Raw genomic sequence first — 20,334 nt, 5'->3', positions numbered from 1 at the left:
AAAAAAATAAAAAGTAAAAGAAGTGCCAAATTTTGCACAATTGGAAAATCTAACAAAAATTGTAAGATACAAAAATAAAAAGTTTTAAATTCTAACAAAAACTTTAATTTAACAACCCGACTGCAGTGACTTGAGAATTTTTTAATATTTTAATGGGCCGTATTCAAAATTTTTTAATAGAAACTTAAAGGAACATTTCATAACTTTACTCAATTTGTTGACAATTTTGAATTCTTTAATTGGCCGTATTCTTTTTTTTCGTACGAATCGAGAATTCGAAATTTTGGTATAGAAATGAAAGTTTTGTGATTTTCGATACGTACGAAAACAAGAAATACGCCACAATAATTTTGCATTGCAACAATCAAGTAATTAATTTTTTTCGTTCACCTTTCATTTAAATGTCTGCAACAACCCGTTTAAATATGAATTAATTATTTTAAATTTTTTATTTTCACATCAAATGTTGTGAGTGTCAAAAATATTTAAAAATTTAAAAAAAGCTTAAAAAATTATTTTAAATAAAAAAAATATTTTTTTTTGATGTTAAAATCAAATTTTATTGAACAAATTTATGTGAGGAAGTTAAATAAATATTTAGATTAAAGCAAAAATTTTAAATTAAAAATTTTGTGAAACTGGCTGTAAGTGAAACATGTGGCTCTCTATTTAAATATGCATGAATTAAATAATGAAATTAATGAATGGTTTGACTGATCAAACTAAAATCACACATTAAAAAAAATATAAAAATAATATTAAAATTTATGTTTTCCATATTTAAGCTTAGTATACAACTCTTGAGAATAACGCAAAAGTCATATTACATGACACTCAAGAAATGAAAAAGATATTTTCTTCTATCAAAATTTCTTAAATCCGTTTGCAGCTCTCAAAAAAATGCTCTTATTTTTATATCTTCAAGAAGATTTACAGCAACGGCCAAATACTTTCTCAAGCAAGACAAATAATGATAAAGTATTTCTTGTGATTTTTCTTGAGAGCTAGATTCTAAGCTTGAAGTGAAAAACTAAAAAAAAAAAATAAAAATTCAAATAAAATTTGCAAACAAAAATTTTATGAAATCAGCGCAAGTTTGTTAAATTTTTTTCTTTACTGTATGTATGTAAACCAATATATGTTTTCTATAAGTGTCGATGCTTCTGGATTTTAAAATATTTGAGAAGTGATAATCATGAAAAAAGTGAAAACAGAAACAAATAAAAAAAAATAATCAATGTTTCAACAAAAATCTAAAAAAGTTTGAAAATTTTAATTTTAGATTAAATTTAACTGAAAATTTTTTAATACATTTTTGATTTTTTTTTTTAATTTCAATTTAATTTTAATGACTAAAGAAAATCTAAATTTGAAAAGTGAAAAAAAAATTGCATAAAATTTTAAAAAATTTTACATTTGAAATTTATTTTAAGTTATTTTTTTTGAATTCTTGATGCAGTATTATTATTCAATACATACATACATATATATTTACTATAAAATTTTAAAGTTTGAAAACTTTTAAATCATCAATTAGTTATCTAGAAAAACATGTTCACCAACTGCAGTCAACAAAGTTAACTATTTCTCCTTTGAAAATTTTCCTTAGGCATGTGCACGAGCCTACAAGCTTTTCCTTTCAATTTTTAAGGTTTTTTTTAATTTCGCTTCAAGTCCCCACTGACACTCTGCGCAATAGTTAAAGAACCAAGAAAATTTGCATACTCGCCTTCGATTTATTTCCGCCATACGAATTCCGACACCACAGAGTGTGCGCGCTTTACTAATATTTTCCTCTGCATTTACTGCATACTTCTCTTTGCTCAATTTAGCGTTTTTTTTTTCTTTGAAAGAAGAAAGAGTGTAACTTTTGGTTTTTTTTCAAAATTTTAGTCAATTCATTTTCATTTTATTCGACCAACTTAAACATCTATAACAGTCTTTAACAACAAAAATATTTTTTTTACAATTTACATGTATGAAATTTTTCATATTTGCTTTTCTTTTTGCATTTCATTTTTTACATGCATTATATTCATTAAGGTTTCTGCTTAAATTATAGGATACAGCTGCTTAACTACATAAATAAATTACAGATTTTCTCACACATTTCTTTTTTTTTTTTAACTAATATGTATGGATGTTTTTTTTTATGCAGTTTCTTGAACCCTAACATACATACATACAACCTATAGCCTAAAAACTTAAAATTAACATTACTCGCCTGCCATATCTGCCGCTAAAACTACGAGTACTTCGCCTGATCAACAACTCACCGTTTCGCCGGTTGACGGCAATTGCTGTTGTTGTTGTTGTTGTTGTTGTTGTTGTTGTTGTTGCTGTGGCGACGGCGTTGAGGATGACGATTGCTGTTGCTGCTGCTGTTGCTGATGCGATTGCTGTTGCTGTTGCTGTTGTTGCAACATCTGTTGTTCCCATTGTTGCTGTTGCAGTTGCAGCTGTTGTTGCATATGCATCGCCATTGTGGTATGTGCTGCTGCTGCAGCTGCTATAGCAGCCGTATTTGTGCCGGGCAGGATGGTATTGGGCGCTTGACGATCAGCTAACGGCTGTCGCAATGCAGGACTAGATGATGTTGCTGATGAACTCTGCTGGTGTAAGTGCTGTGCTACGGCCGCGCTATAGCTATCTACGACACCACCGCCACTAGCCAGTCGCTCGGCTAGCCGTTCATTTTCTTCGCTGTTGTTGGCACTTAAGTCATTGGCGGAATCATCTTCATTGTCGGCGGCGGCGGCCATTGTTAGCGCGCTGGCCGCATCAAAGTTGCCAATTTCGGGATGTGCCTCCAGCTCGGTCTGCAGATCGCAAATATAATCGATGACATGCTGTATGATTTCCAATTTGGAGAGTTTGCGATTTTTCGGCATAAATGGGACGAGATCCTTCAATTTGGAGAGGTACATTTTCATTTCGGCATTTTCGCCGTCGCCGCGTGCGGGTGGATGGCGCGCAATGCGGCCGTTCGGATTCATTGGCGGCATGGAGGCACCTGTTTGACAGACGGCGGTGAGGGATTTCATTTTTGAAATGACTGTTTTGCGTTCTTTGAGTAGAATTTTGGCGGTTTGTTTGGCGACGGTCGTCGTTGGCGGCCGTGTGCGAGGTTGAGATGAGTGAAGAAAAATCGAAAATTCCTTAGTGGTAGGAATTTGTTTTTGTTTTTTTTTGTATTTATGAAAATTGCGTCTTTTGTGTGCTTTAAATATCCACAAGGAGTGCACACATATGTTTGTTAATTATGTGTTGTTGTTTTTTTTGTTAAAATTTTATATTTATCTCGTTTTTGTGTTTTGAAATACACAATTGTTCACCTTGCTTTGTTTATTGCTTAATATTTCTGTTGTTTGCTTTTTGCAGAAATTTTGCACAGTTTTTGTTATCAGCTTTTTTCAATCACTGCAAATTCACTTTATTGTTATTGTATTTTGTTTTTGTGTATATAATCCAATTGTTGTATCGCATACGTTTTGTCGCCCGTAATCCGTATGACTCGGCGTGGCGCGTTTAATTGGCACACACACACTCGAACTTCAAGTTTTTTTTTTGTTCGGTTTTCTCTAAGTGGCGCTGAGATTTATTACCTCTGCTTAGCCAAAGTATTTTTTTTACTTGACTTTTGTTTTTTTTTTTTGAATTTCAACTTATTTTGAGTTAGCTACTTTCCGCTTTCAAATTGCTACCACACGCTTTGAGTAACACACTCGATTTGTGCTGTTCGCGCTCTGAGTGCGGCTATTTATACCCGGTCAGTGGTTAACTCCGCCTTTAGCGGTTGAGCATTAATTCAGGCCAAATGCTCACAGTTCTCGCGTGCATTTAATGGTGCTCTGCCTACTGTATGTTGTGGAGAGAATTTTCAGCAGCGTGTGAGTAAACGAGGGCCATTGGAGACCAGCTGCGGGTTGGTCAAAATGCTGTGTATCAGTGCGCGGCTGTTAAAGGGCTATGCATATTTAATAAACGATTTTGTAGAAACTATAAACGCAGTATGTATTATTGTACATACATACATATATATGTACATATGCGCCTCTGAGCGAGTGTAGACATTGTTATGAAAAGAGGGGAAAATTATGCGCTAATGCATAGTTAACAGTGATTCAACAAACTGTAGTATTATCGATTATACCCCCCTCCTACACAAAAAAATAAAAATAATAATAAATCAAGTTTTCTTATCACTCCAACTTCGGCTACGCTGCCCACAGTATTTTTGCGCAGAACTTCTTTAAGAAACAGTTTGCATTTTGTTCAACTCTCCATTCTTCAATCACCTCTATTAAGCTTTGTTGTGCAATTCCTTATTTCTTCATTTTTGAACACATTTGATGACGCAGGTATAACAGAAAAGAAACGAAAAATGTTCAGCTTCATTTATATAATTTTAATATTTTTAATAAGTATTTACACTTTGTGTTATCTTATCTTCTTTTAATTATTATTTTTTGTTTTATGTATTTTATATAGTTATATTTTTTATTGTTATTTTTTATTTTACTTAATTTTATGTATTTTTTATTATTTTTTACTTTACTATATTATATTATATTTTATTTTAGTTTTCTTAACTGTATTTTATTTTATGGTATTTTATTTTATTCTATTTTATTTTATTGTATTTTATTTTATTTTATTTGTATGGAAATCTATTTAACCAAAGTTTATCACTTTATCAAGCGATTTAAGTGGATAAACATATAAATTTCAGTAAATTCAACCCTGACAGATTGCCAGGTGGTCGATTTTGCTATGAAAACATAAAAAGCAAATTAGCACAGTGGACGAGGTAAGAATGAAACATAACTAGCCAGAAAAGTAAATAATAAACCATTTTGTGCAATTATTTACCAAGGTGCGTTCATGAAAGAATGCGGATAAGCTGATAAATTTAAGCAATATATCCCTTTATCACTTAAGATGAAGACTTCTTATAATTTTATTTTATTTTGTTTATATTTTTTAACAATATGTATTCCTTCTTTCCGCTGCTAGTTAGTTCGTTTCCTTAAAACCGGATCGATACTCTGCTAAGGTAAATATGACTTTACACAACGTCAACATAGCTTTTAAGTAACTATGCACATTCTCCTACTTTTGCGACAGTAAATTCTCCCAAGCAACACTTTTACCACTGCATGGAGACTTTTTTTGTAAACTGCATATTTTCATTTAACATTCTTTCTCCCCTAACATCCTTTGCTTCAAAATATGAGCTCAGTGTCAGGGCGCGTAACGGGTTGCAGGCAGGTTTGTTAACATTCACAGTTATTAACATTAGGACATTTTGGAAGGCCTGCTGTTAGCGACCCCTCACTATGTTAACTCGCCTACATATGTTTGTATGTGCATGCACAAATGTGCCTGCAGAGTGGGGAAACAGAGAAACGAATAAAAGAAGGGTATGCCTTCTTAAAACCTTCGCTTAATTGTACATATTTTAATTACTTTTAATCGATGAATAAATCACGTGGCAAGCAAGGTAGCGGATCAGTGAGCATTATACTGACACTATTAACCAAGATATCATGGAGTGGAAAACCACAGAGGAAGAGCTGCACACATTATACCTACGTCAAAATACATATGTATATCCTAGAAAATTGGGTGAACAATTTGGGCCATCTTCCGGAGATTTAAGTGTTCCATTGCTTTTGAAAACTGATGTATAATCGTTCGAGAATACTTTGTAACAATACATTCTGATACCGGTCAGAAGTTGATTCAATTAATTGTTAGTATGCCAAACACCAGAACGCCATCATTTGCAATGCTAAATCCTTCACAATATAACATTATGCCGCTAAAGAACTCGCCCCAAACTGGTCCCGGCCGCTAAATTGTAACTGTTTAACCTCGTTTACCAGAGAATGCATCTGTTCTCCTCACTAATTGCAACCATATTTAGAAATTCAACCCTTTACGTGTTAACATTTCTACATTTCTCGTTCAAAATATAAGTTAAAATCCTTACAGTCTGCTTAAGTCTCCACAGCCTGACGCTGTGGCTTAAAATTGAAGCCTTATTATTTTAAATTAGGTTTACATAAGCCAGTATCTGCTAATGTCCGCCTGAATTGTGATAACATTAATGTAAATGTTAACATTTTACCCCTCCTTTAAATGCATCACACTAAATTTTATGTCAGCTGCAACATATTTCCCCCACACTAATTCCACTATAAAATAGCTTGCTATTAAAAGTCTCCCAAAATGCGAGTTAGTTTTAAACACTTCTGCTAAGTGTACCTTAGTCTACAAATTGCATTTAACAGTAACATGTAAAAAGCCGCTCATATCTCAACTAAACTTGCCCCAGCTTAACATCTGTCTCATTAAATTCTCCAAGTCCATGTGCATACCTCTCTAAATGCTCACATTAAACTCCCTAAACGTTTTTTTTCTCTCCCTCTCCTGCAGCTAATGCAGCACTCTTCTGGCTCTTACTGGTAAATGCATTTTGATTGGTCGGCTTTGATTTTTCGGCCATGCAATTGCCTGCTTATATGAATGCAAATATTTAGTAGAGAACTAAGTAAATTTTCTCTAGGAGCGTAAATGTTTGCCCCTATAGTTTCTCACAGACTTTAGTGAATATATATGAATGAGCGAATTTGTTTAATGCTTGTGCTCCGATTTTGCAAACTAGTAATGAGTGCGAGTACAACATTTTCTACACTTATTTGAGGGGTAATTTTGAGTTTCGCTCTCGCTCTCCATCGAATATTTGTGAATGAAATTTCTTTCGTCTGTTAGCTTAAGCGCATTGTACAGAGATTAGTGTGGCTCTTTCTCTTCTCTGCCTCAGATTTTTTTTGGGTTCTATGATCGACGGATCTTTGGCCACTTGCTGGCTTGTTTTTATGAGTTTGTCATCTCTGTCATCAACACTTTAAAATTCCATTCATTCAATTAACTGTTGATTTTCATATTTTTATTGTTCAAATACAAAGTGGGCACAGCAAAAATACGAATATTATGTTTGTAGAATTGTGCATAACTGCCGCTAATATTTATAAACAATTGGCTTACATCCGCTTTCGTTCATTCATAAGATTCTACAAAAATTGCCTGGCTGTTATTTTCCATCGACTTTTTTATCACAGTTGGTTTTTATTGAATTCGTTTACTCTACATTAGGGTGGTTAAATGCACAAAGCAAATTTTTTATATAAATAAATAAATCTCTAAATATGTGCATTAGGGCGGGTCAATTTATATGCGAAATTTTTTTCGTCTATGCGCCTATAGCATAGCAGGATTCTACGTGTAATTCTAAGCAAATTTGTCGAAAAAACTATGGGTCTAAAATCAATTTGGAGTTTGCCAAATGGCGAAAATAGGTATCTTTACCTTAGCATTTTGCTGTAGTGTCGCAGAGAAGTGTTCAAATTTTGTATAAAAACAAGCTATAAGGGGTGTTTAGGTATGATGAATCCATTTCTGAACATATCATTTTCTTAAAACTTCCGCCAGACGGTGCAGTGCAACAGTGAAAATTTTAAAATTTTCTTACATATTAAATAGAAAAAATCGTATATTTTACTTTTCATTGAAATTTTCTTCATGCAACTAAAATTTAAAACAAAATAATAAATAAATAAAAAATAATAAAAATAAGTAATAATTTTCGTACAAAGTTTGGAAGTTAAATTTAAATGATGTTTGTTAAAATAGAAGCCGTATTTTAATAAAAAATAAAAAAAAAATAAAAAACAATTTTTAACATGAAAATTATTTTGAAAAAATAACATCAGAAACTCAATTTTATGAGTGGCTGTAATTAATTTGAATTTAAAAGAAGCTGTGTAAAAAAGTTTATTATTTTTAAAATCAAATACAAGTTTTTAAAACAGAAAATGTGAAAATTTTGACTATTATACCCTGTGGCGGATGTTTTAGGAAAAACAGTAGCATGTTTTTATACAAAATTTAAGCACTTGTGTACGACTCTAAAGAAAAATGCTACAAATTGACCCGCCCTAATGTACATATGTATTTATATGTATATTTATTTATTTATATAAAAATTTAGCTTTGCGCATTTTTCTGCTCTGTTCTCGGACATTTTTTTAGTGTCATTTGACTTTTTCATTATTGTGAGCTGTGTGTGTTGTTTACTTTGGCCGTCAACAACAATAAATTGATTTGACGTTCTTGGAATTTGACACTTTCTTAGCGGTTAAACGGTAATGCATTTGTATGTAGTCGAATTATTTACTTATTTACAAATTTAATTTTGTGTTGATTAATGCTGCAGCTTCATTTTTATGAATGAAAGTCAATGCTATTTAAGTGAATATGTATGTACACTCCGATTCAGCTGAACAGGCACATTTTTTTTTTTCTGAGCTTATGTCTGGATTTGTAAGCATCGAAGTAATTTCATTTTAATCTTGTTTTGAAGAATAATCGATTCTTGAATACTTGTTTTGATACTTTGTTTTCTTTGGCGTTTTTTTCATTAAGCTATACAAGTTAGTGATTTAAAAATTGCATATAGTTTGTGTATAGTACAGTTATTAGAACCTTTCAAAGTATCTAAAGGACATATGGAACTATAACAAGGCAAATATGATCGAAGCAGGCGCTCTTTCAACTGCAGAAAATTAAAAAATTTAAGAATTTGTGGTTCCAAGGCTTTATAGGCGAGCTATTATGAATAAAAATTAAAGGAAGCGCAAATAAAACCATAAGTACATTAGGATGCCTCACCAAAAAGAGCTGTGTTTTTTCATCTGAATTATAAAATATACTATATATTAAGACTTTCGCTATAATATTTCGGAAAATTTAAGTTTTACGTAAGCTGGACCGATTTTAAAATATCTCCAAAATTATCATTATTTTTTACGTTGATAAAATTTTTAACATTCTTATGCTTCAACTCTCGCACCACCTGAGGTGATTTTTTTGGGAAATTTTTTCTTTTAATTTTTCGGAAGCTGGACATCACATAGATAAGTCTTAGAATATTGGCGGAAGTCATTTATTTTGCACAATTTACTTAAGATTTAAATATTTTTTGAAAATTTATCGCTTCTGGAAAAAGGTAAAAATATTCTTTCTGAATCAATATTGGAACCAAAAAATAAAAATATCGGAGATAAAAGTTACATAATCTGCGAAGTCTTGTACAAGTGATTTTTTTTTTGTGAATAGATAGTATATCAGAAATTTCAGGAAGTTAGATAAATTTTAAATTTTTTTGATTTTCGAGCCAATATTTCTTGTGGCCACAGAAATATATACATATCTATTTATGTATGTATGTATACCAAATATGTGTGTACCACCAAATAACGAAATTTCAACTTCATACATTTCATCGCTGTCGGTGATAGAACCCAGGTGAACATCAAACTGTCAGTTGAGCTGCCACTTCATTTAATTTCAAAACAAATATGCAGTCGCTGTTGAAAATTCCCAGCACAGCGGCTAAAAAGTATAGCCACACATTTCTACATTCATATGTAAATATGTGCATATGTGAATTTAGATAAGCATGTGTAAGAAATTTGTGTAAACATCAACAAAATTTCAGCCGTAAAATTCTCACTAAAGAAAGAAGATTAACATACCAAAAAAGACGAACCACAAAACAACAAAAACAAAAAAAGCAAAGGAGGTACAACAAAAAGCACAACGCGCAGCAAACCAAAATGAAACCATTTAAAAAAACCACATCCTATTTGTTGGTCTTTGAGGTTCACCTGAAAAATATAATAGATACTCGAGACGCTGTCATAAAAAAAAACGCGCATATGCTGTTGCATATGCTGTTGCATGTGTGTGTGTGTGTGTGTGTGTGTGCGTGTGTCAGTGTGCTTTAAACTTTTAAATGCCGCATGAAATTTTTTAGTTATTCAAAAGAAAAAGATTTTGAAACACACACATATGTACATACGAATGCATACAACAAGTGCAAGCGCGAGTGCAGCGGCAACAAAAATTACTGACACTTTGGCAAGTTTTCAATTACATAAAACATTTTTGAAGCGAAACCTATGTACAAAAAATGAGACGCCGCCGCGCGCAGCACAACCAACAGTCAAGCAATGAAATATTTCTTGTTGAAATATGCAAATAACTTGGGATTCGCATGACAGAAAAACATGCGAAGTGCAGTGGTACATACACACACGTACACACGTACATACATACATATGTACGCACACACAAACACCCGCTGAGAAGGGTTTCATGTTTATGGCATTACCTTCAGCACATCGCATAGTCAGTCGTATAGTCTTAAATAATGAGTCGTATAACAGTGCACATATATTTGTTGTTAAAAGGTTTCCAAAAAACAATAACAACAACGAAGGCTACTCAGGTGCTACATAGTTGATAAGTAGTCAACAAATTGTTATAAAAAATACTAAAAAAAAACTTTTAAGTGTAAAAACGCTGAAAAAGTGTCAAGTGAAATAGCAAAATTTAAGTCAAGTCAAATGGCGATAATGAATTTATGTACTTTGTATAAGCAAATAGCGGCACACAAATGAAGGGCAACAACGTGTCCGAAGCACGTTATTCAAATTACTGTTAATTCCACGTTTTACCTTTATATTTATTTTTTTCCGTTTGGATTCGAAGAACAAGTGTAGCAATTGTGTAATTAGTAATAAGGTAACAAAATTTCACGAAAGCAATTTAATGGAAAAATTTGTTTAATTTTTTGTATCTTATATGGAATTCGACAGAAAAAAACAAATCCATTTAAATTGCTGGTAAAACCGGCTGTTAGTTTATTTATTTTTTCTTTTTTAGGTTATTTTATTATTTTAAAAACAAAAAAAAAATATTTTATTTCAATTTATTTCTGTTTTATATTGTTATTTTTTTTTCTTATTTTTAATAAATTTTTTGCTTCTTTAATTTAAATATTAGACTTTATTGTTTTAAAACGAAACATTTTTTCCATTTTGTTTTTAAACGTATTTAATTTTTTTTTTTACTTTTTTGATGAGATTTATTAATTTTTTTTCAACAAATACCAAATCAAGAGTATCAATTTTGCCAATTCGTCAGTCATGCGAATTCCTGCATTATCACTGTGGCTAGGGTACCCATAAATATGAATATATCTCATTAAGAAGGCCAGACACTATCTCACCAATATTAAGCACACCGTCACAGAGATTAACGCCCTTGTTGCTGCTTGGGCACCATACCTACGTCACATTCCTGAGCAGTAAAGCCTACTTCTTCCATATATGTATCTACTATATGCAGCGTCATGACGCCTAAGCTTGATGTTGATGAAAATATTATGGAAGAAGACCCAATCACCAAACCGTTCCGAAAATGTCGACCAATCCCTGAAAATGTTCACTGCTCCCACCCTCCAACCATCTCGCCCCACTCAAACATCTGTCAAGGAGCTGATCCTTATAATCACGGACAAGATCGAGATCGCCAAGATTTTCATACATCCGCTTTCTCGGAGCCTTATTACAGCTCGGGATGCTTAAATTTTGCTTGCAACGTCAGGTGAAATTATGTTCAAGATGTCAAGCGGTTCACAATGCACCACTAATATCAATAAGAGCAGTCCATTGCACTCGTTCTAGCTGCCTAATTAGTGAAGCTCTCACCAGCGAATTCCACCAGTCTAAAAGCTCATAAAACATACAGCTATTTGCTAAGACATGTCGAGAGCCCTCTCTTAGCAAATAGCTGTAATGCAGCAATATGTAGAAACTTATGCCTTTTTCACTACTTCCTCAATGCTAGGTTTCCGCGACAGCTTCTTATTAAGGATCAGGCTCAACACCGCCTGAAGACAACGTATTTCCTTTTCTCCAAACAATGAAAACTCGACGTATGAGCTCATTATGAATTTGCATCCCACCAAAAATTTAGGGGTACCCTTCTAGGCATCAATATGAAAAAAGTTATTGTGAGCTAACTATCATACTATATACTCCACTCTTAATTTTCAAAACCTTGCAGCCATGTGTCTCGGCCCACGCCTTCCCTGCCTGCCGGATACTTTTTAGATTGGGCTCATAATATTATTTAATCATTTGCAGAGAAATCGGCGCCAGTGTACCGTGGAGCGCAGTACAGAGTCATACCTGGCAATCTCATCAGGCGCATAGTTTTCCTCGAAGTTGCACTATTTATGCCAGAACCCAGAACTGAGATTGACTTTTTTGTCTGGAACCACACACTCTTAGAAAACGACTTTTTTCCTTCACTGTACCGTACCCATCAGCTTCTGAAATTTTTCACTCGTTTGGTAGATGAAAAAAACTGACATATCTTCAGGTGTTCCAACTGGAGAACGGTGGGAGTGGTTTGTTCCATTTTTAAAGCATCAATGTGGATGGAAATGCCATTATCTGGCACTGGTACTATGACTTATTTTTTTCTCAGTATTAACACCGACAATAATGTAAGCATGGAAATCCAGCGCAGAATCACTCTTACCAACAAGTGATACTTTGGACTGAGTAGCCAATTTCGGAGTAAAGTCCTCTCCCGACGGACGAAAACCACAATCTATAAGTCATTCATCATGCCCGTGCTGCTATATGGCGCAGAAGCATGGACAATGACAACATCCGATGAGGCGGCTCTTGGAGTATCCGAGAGAAAGATTTTGCGGAAGATTTACGGGCCCTTACGCGTTGGCGACGCCGAGTACCGCAGACGATGGAACTATGAGCTGTATGAACTTTACAACGACATAGACATAGTGCAGCGAATTAAAATACAGCGACTCTGCTGGCGTGGCCATGACGTTCGAATGGACACCGCAGCTCCAGCTCTGAAAGTATTCAACTGGGAATCCGCTGGTGGTAGCAGAGGAAGAGGTAGGCCCGCACTGCGATGGAAAGACCAGGTGGAGAAGCACTTGGCTTCACTTGGCATTTGCAATTGGCACAAAAGAGAGGAATGGCGCACTTTGTCGAACTCGTCCAAAATCGCTTACGCGGTTACAGCGCCAAATAAGAAGAAGAAGAAGAATCAGAAGACGAAGAAGAAGTAAGATTGAGAACCGAGTGATAAAATCCTAACATTCAGCACTACGAGGTCCAGTTCTCGTCGGGAAGCCAGACGTACGTTCTTCATTGCACTGAGTCACTCGCATGCGGACCTTGGCTTAAGAAGGTAATACTGCGATTCGACGTTGCCTTCTCGAATTGACGGAAGCGTACCTGCTAAACATTGCAACGGAGTGGTAAAAAAAAATATAGTTTTGGTTATGTAATCAAATCCGCAGGAAGAAGAAGGGAATTTTATATTCTACAGCAAGGCGGTTCAGCTCTGGTTAATTGGCAAGAAATGGAGATTAACTGAAAAGGAGAAGGTCGAATTTTTGTTAAATATGTTTACTGTACTTCTCTCATGTAACCGCTCAATTACTTATTTAGGCACTTTATTTTCTCAGAAATTCATCAAGTTCAATTTACGCGGTAAATTACTATGTATGTACTTAAGTAATCCAACATTTGTGTAATGAAGCAAGCTGCTCTTTCGTTTCGTTTACCCCCTGCCACCTGAAGGAATAATCCCTAAATTCGCACTTCAGCTGTTAGTAGAGTAAATAAAGATGTTTGTACATTTTTGTGTGTGTTTTTGTTGCAACAACTGACAACAATGCTAACCGCCACAGCGATCATAACAAAGCCGAATTAAGAAGGAAACAAATTGTTAAGCCATTACTTACACACATACCATGTATGTATGTATAAGAAAACAGCCACGCATTAACAAGCAGAGCGGCAGAGTAGGCTAACCAAGGACGAAAAAAACAAAAAAAAACTGACAGTTCGGAGTAGAACAGAACAGTGCGGAACAGGAGGACCACCTGCCACGTTCGGGGTTTCAGCCGAACAGTACGGTGGCATGTGCAGTATCTCGCCAACTATCCATTGTACATATCTACATTTTAGCAATAATTTCTGAAAATCGTAATGCATTGCTATTTAAGTGTATGAATATTTATGTCTGTAATGGTGCCACTTGTACCTGTTTGCACATATTTTCACCCGAAACGAAACACTTAAAATCTGTGACTGTGACTGCGACTGCGACAGCCACTGCAACTGTGACCAGACACGACAGGTATGAAAATGTCAGCTGCTGGCGTTGCAAATTAAGTTATCAATGCCAAATATAATGGAAAAATGTTTTAACAAAAGCCAACAAAGGAAGTCGTAGCAAGGTGTCGTACACTTTCACACAAGTGACCAACAGCATCGAAAACTATTAAAGGAGCATTAAGTGACCCGGTGAGGAAACAAGATAATTCTATCATAGTTGATATATTGGAAGAATATGGGGACTGAACTCAACCACCACAGAGATCTGCTTTAACAGAAAGTTCCAAGTGAAAATGCCAGATCACGAAGACTGGGAAAACGGACTACCTGTACTTGATCCCACATACATACATGCATTGGTACACAAACGGTTCGAGAATGAATGGCATAGCAATTGCAGGTGTCTATGGATCCGTCGCCAAACTAGCAATTCCCACTGCCGCTCCCCATTCCCGCTGCCCCTAGCATGCTACGCCCATGTACGTATATGGCGTATTTTTTTGGTTCATAAGGACGGATCAATTTTTTAAGCTATTAAGTAGAAGGACGAAATTCGATGATATGTTCGTGTGTATATTAATCTTTGAACTATATTTTTTTCAAAAATGAATACCAAATAAATTTGCAAGGAAACTCAAGGACAAAATTTTAAAAGGACATTTTCAATACCTGTTCGTCCTTATGCACCAAAAAATTTAATATTTTACCATTCTACAGAATTTTATCTGCACTGAATTTTTCAAATAATTTTTGAAATTCCTAAGTCCTTTGGAAAAATTCTGACGCCAGAGAAAGAAACTAAAAAGGCAGTTTGACTATATTTGGCTCCTAGTTTTGGGAGTATAAATGGTTTTGTGTAAAATTGACTTTTGCTCGGCGTAATCCATGTTAGCACGCTATCGCAAGCTTCCTCTAGTAATCTTGGGTCGGGAAAAAGATCGCTAACCACGGGGCTCGTCAATAGGGTCCAAGTGATATGTCAGGACATTGCCATTTAACTTTTGCTATAGCCGTCATGTACATGCAAATGTGCCGAGGTCCATAAATGGCCAAAAATTGTATGCCCATTTTTTAAATTACTAAATATGTATGTATATTCATTTCTTGAATGGTCAAATGACATAAATATGTTTTCTAATAACCACAAATGTATGTCAAATTTTAAGTTGTTAAAAAATACATACGTCTACAGAGTTCAATTACAAAAAATGTATGTCGAGTTTTTAGGTTGTTATAAAAATTATGTACTGTTCATAAAGAACAAAATAATTTGTATGTCCAATTTTAAGATAACCAAAAATTTTTCCGCATATTTTAAACAATTAGAAAATTATTTTTAGCTTTTAAATTGCCAAAAAATTATGTCCAGTTTTTTGTATGACCAAAAAATTGTTATTTATGCCCAGTTTTTAAATGAACATAAAACTATGGCCAGCTTTTTTAAATCCGGTTTTTAAATAACAAAATAATTTTAATGTCCAGTTTTTAAGTAAGCAAAATATTTATGGCCAGTTTTTCAGTTACCAAAATACTACATATATCCACTTATTTTCAGCTTTTAAATTGCCAAAAAATTATGTCCGGTTTTTTGTGTGACCAAAAAATTATGGTTTATGTCCAGTTTTTAAATTAACATTAAACTATGGCCAGCTTTCTTATATCCAGTTTTTAAATAACAAAATAATTTTAATGTCCGGCTTTGAAATAACCAAAAATGTATGGCCAGTTTTTTAGTTACCAAAATACTACATATGTCCACTTTTTGAATTACCAAAAAAATATGTTCAGATTTAAAATCACCAGAAAAGTTTTGTCCTGTTTGCATATTACAAAAAATTTATGTAAAATTTCTAGATCACCATAGATATACATATGTCTGGTTTAAAATGTTCAAAAATTTAAAATGTGCTTTTACTTTCGAGTATACAATTCTAAATCTCCTTACCACCACCTAACTCCACTTACAGCTTCTCATGAATAGAAATTTTTCCTACAAGGAATCAACTGCTATGTATTTGTATGAATAAGGTAATATGGCAAAGATGAATATCACTTACGAGTACGAATGCATTATCAGTCTTACTTTAGTTGACCATTTCTTCGCTCATTGGAGTGCAACAGTGGCGGATGATGGCTACTTTTCGGTTACAAACAAATGTTGATGGTATTGTTGTTGGCGCTTTGGAAAATCATTGGGTTACAACAGTGCAAGCTGACCTTGCAAAAATATGAGTTTTGTACGCATTTTCTGCCATGACATTTATGTGTCTATATACAAACAATTGTTTTAAGCGAGACTTAGCAGCGTTTATAAGCCATTAAAAGTTCATTAGCAACGTCTAGACATGCGCAGATTAAAGCGTGAAGAAGTTGCTCTGAGCTGTCTCAAACTCAAACAAATGGCTAACTGTTTTTCATCTTAAAGGCCCTTCAAGTCAGTTCTTAGATGCATAATAGAGATTTCCAATTTCGCAAAATTCGTAAAAGTGTATACTAAAACTCTATTTGAAATGCAACGAATTGTTTAATTTTCGCGCCGGCAATGTGGCGCCAAAGATTCAAACTAATGAATACATATGTATATAAGTATGAATGTACATATGTAAGTAAGTAAGTATGTATGTACTATTGTGGCCACTCAAATGGCGCTAGGTGTGACCGGAAAATGCAACTCGAGCGCTCATCTGCTTGCAATGCGGGCAGCAGCAAGTGTGCATTTACATCATCGCTTTTACGCATACATACATACATACATATGTGGACCATAATGCTGCGCTCTCAAGTGCTCCCCCCCACTCAATCAATATGTGCCACATGTGGCAAACTTCGTTTCCGCCTATCGCGCACGCACACGCACACGCATTTTCAATATTGATGAGACAAATTTACGCTTGCAAGCTACTCTACTAATTGAGTAAACCACGCGAATGTTTGTTTGTGTTGATAAAGAAAAAACCAACAAAAGAATCGTGAAATGTGTTGAACAAATGTTGCACAAATCATCGATGACCAAGTAGAAGAAAACTTTTCCTTAAAATTTTTTCCAACAAATGTACGCACTTCAAAACCCATTTTTTCCCAACAAAATGCACACACTTCAAGCCTCTCAACCCGCCCAACAACAACGTACTGCTACAATTATGAGTGGCTATGAAAATGCTATACAACGGTAATTGGTCAACGCTACAACAAAAGACTGCATCATAACAACAGACGTGTTGATGACAGCGGCTGTGGCGCTGCGGCGCTCTTTTGTGGTGGTACTCATGTGTTAACAGCGTTTCCAACAGCTGCGGGAGGTCCTTTGTTAGATCTATACATATTTACGTGGTAAATTATGCATACATATGTTCGCATGTTTGGTAAAAAATTTAGAATTTTATGTTTGAAAATTCTGCTTTGGAAAGTTGAATTTATTTGGAAAATTTTTGCATTCATATGGAGCAAATGAGGAAATCAGCTTCAGTGAAGAAGCAAAAGCAAAACCCATAACACAAAAAGTCCAGCAGTGTACAGCATTTGCGACAAATATGGTCTATGATATTTAGGCATTCGTTTATTTGCCAGATTTAATTCTTCATATACATAATTTACATATATACACATTGGCTGAACGTTGACTAACAGGGCAATTCTGGCAACTGTCTTTCCACACCACTCACCACAGTCGTTCGAAAAACAAAAGTCTTTCGTAAGAAAATTGTCAATTCTGGCAACTATCTTGAAAGCCCGTTACTGCCTTTGGAAAAACTAATTGAAAAGATTTCTTAAAATTAAATTTAATTAAAAAATTAATACAGATATATCGATGGTCCTCTGTAATAACGACACAATTCAAAATTAAAAAATGAAAATTAAAACTCTTACTACTGCTAATTGGCTCATGTCTCTAATTCTTGTCTAATCGACGTCTAATCCATATTACCCGCTCTAGGAATCCTCACTACTTACTTTAGTAAGGATTACACACGTTTAATACACTGTTAGAGATGTTAACCACTTAATAGTAGTTGCGTTTCCTAACTCGCAAGAAGTTGCAAGAATTTACAGGAGTTTACCAGAAAGCGATCTCGTAATCGGTTCTCTGGCAAAGTATGGGGAAAATGGGAGAGTAAAACCGAATAATTTTTGCCGGTGAAGTGTCAAACCATCAGCTGTTCAAACGAATTGAAAGGAAAAACAAAAGTAGTTACATCTGCATTTTGACCTTATAAAATATAACGTAGCAAAGAAAGTTCAAGTTTTGTAAGTATTTTTGTTAATTTGCTTGTATAATTGCGTATAATTTCGCAGATCGCCAAATGATAAAAAAGTGGTACGTAAACAAAAAATGGTATTCCCGTACTTTTTGTTTTTCTCTTTTTCTCTGAGAGCAATTTCCCTTTTTGACAAACTTACAGGTTTTATCCAGAAAAGTTGAGGGAAGAAACTAGTATTTTTTTGAATTTTAAATTATGCCGTTAATGCAGAGGACCATCAATATATATATTTTTTAAACAATTAAAACTATTAATAGAACAAAATTAAATTGAATCAAAAAATTAAATAAAATAAAAGTAAAGCGACAATAAATTAATATATCAAAAAATTTTACGTAATTAAAAAATATATATATATATATTTTTTAACAATAAAATTCAAAACTTTAAAGAAAAATAAATTATAAAAAGAGAAAAATTAAATAAAAAAACAAGAAAATAGTAGATACTTAGAATAAAAAAATATATACATGAATGTATAAATTTCTATTTTTAACAAAATCTAAAAATTAAATTAAAAAAATTCAACATATTAATTTATAAAAAAATATTAAAATCCTGAAAATTAACTGAAATAAAAAAAAATATATATATATATATAAAAAAATAAAATCTAAAACCAAAAAGAAAATTAGATTGAAAATATTTAATTAAAAATCAGAAAAAATAAAAATAAAATGCGTTCCTAAAATTTAATTAGATTAAAAAAATATATCTTACTTTTTAAAACAAGAGAATCTAAAAAATTAAGAAAAAATTAAATTTGAAAAGAAAAAAACTAAATCAAAAAAGAATAAACAAAATACTAGTGAGCCCGCATGGCGTTAAAACGCCCAAAATTGAATTTGAAAACACTAAAAAAAAATCCGAGAACCATATTTCATCTAAAACCACTTTAAATAATAAATACTTTAAATAACTGATGAATTAAATTAAATTTGAATTTTTAAACATGTGCCAACCCCGCCAAATATAGTTCAGAAATAAAAATTTTTCAAACCCCCCTTCGACTGATTATTAAATAATTTGAATTTAACCTTTAAAGTAGGTGGCAATCCTTTTCCAGCACCTCAAAAATATTCTTAGTATTCAAACTAATGATTTCTTAACACCTCTCTCAGAAAATTTTATATTCGCGTTTACGTTCTTCTAAATTTCTATTGATTTTACAATCGACATGTTTGATGATATATCTATCGATTGTTTCATCGATACCCGCGCAAATTGACAGAGGATTATAGTAAATACTTTTTTTCTATTCATACTCATATTGACATCAATATTTAAGTATGCGTAGGAGGTAACTTGGTATAACAAAATTTAACTCTCTTGCAGGGATATTGATAACATGAAAAAGTCTGCCAGACTCCGAGACTCCTGCTGATATTATAATCGAAATGCTAGGCGATGTATTTATTGATATTTTTATCGATAACTGTGTATATCGCTAACAATACTATCAACAAATTTTACGATACATTTATCGATATTTTCATAGAAGCCCGTGCATATTCTCCTATTCCTATTTATGTACATTAATGTTTACAAATTATGCCGATTTTAAGGTTCTTTTTAAAAGAACCAACAATTTTTAGCCGCCTTAACCGCTTTTGAAAAACTAAACTCCAAAAACTCGAGTGTCTGTTCAAATTTCAAAAATGTGCCATTGATACTTTCGCCGATATGTGGTTCACACATGCCGCGCATACGCAATGTCGTCGACGTATGGCATGCCACAAACACATGTACTATTTAGTATGGTTATACATACATACATACATATGTGAAGCGGAAAAAAGTAGGAAAAAAACCAAAAGTAATAACTAAATATGCAATTTGTAGCAGCCAGCTGAGCAGCAGCTGGGCAGCAGACGCCGCACGTTTGTTTTTTTTTTTTTTTTGAGGTACAGATATGTATTTACCTCAAAGCGCCCAAATTGAACGCCCGCGCGTGAGAGCGAAAAATTTAATTGACGGCTGCAGTACAGAAAAAAAAA

General features: G+C 33.5%; 1 protein-coding gene across 1 annotated transcript; it reads right to left on the bottom strand.

Annotated features, from left to right (window-relative positions):
• Positions 1-1,876: 1,876 nt before the first annotated feature.
• Positions 1,877-3,753, bottom strand: emc (Basic helix-loop-helix domain-containing extra-macrochaetae). The gene has a single exon (XM_017625568.1). The coding sequence runs from the start codon at positions 3,042-3,044 to the stop codon at positions 2,265-2,267; it is 780 nt and encodes a 259-aa protein (XP_017481057.1). The 5' UTR covers positions 3,045-3,753; the 3' UTR covers positions 1,877-2,264.
• Positions 3,754-20,334: the final 16,581 nt, after the last annotated feature.

The sequence above is a fragment of the Rhagoletis zephyria genome, unplaced genomic scaffold (genome assembly GCF_001687245.7).
Source record: "Rhagoletis zephyria isolate East Lansing unplaced genomic scaffold, Rhagoletis_zephyria_1.1 Rzeph_scaffold_04101, whole genome shotgun sequence".
Lineage (NCBI taxonomy): Eukaryota > Metazoa > Arthropoda > Insecta > Diptera > Tephritidae > Rhagoletis > Rhagoletis zephyria.
The sequence above is the reverse complement of the archived record's forward strand: the minus strand, read 5'-3'. Positions and strand labels throughout refer to the sequence as shown.

Coding starts and splice junctions, on each gene's coding strand:
- emc (XM_017625568.1), bottom strand. CDS start 3,044: ATGAAATCCCTCACCGCCGTCTGTCAAACAGGTGCCTCCATGCCGCCA.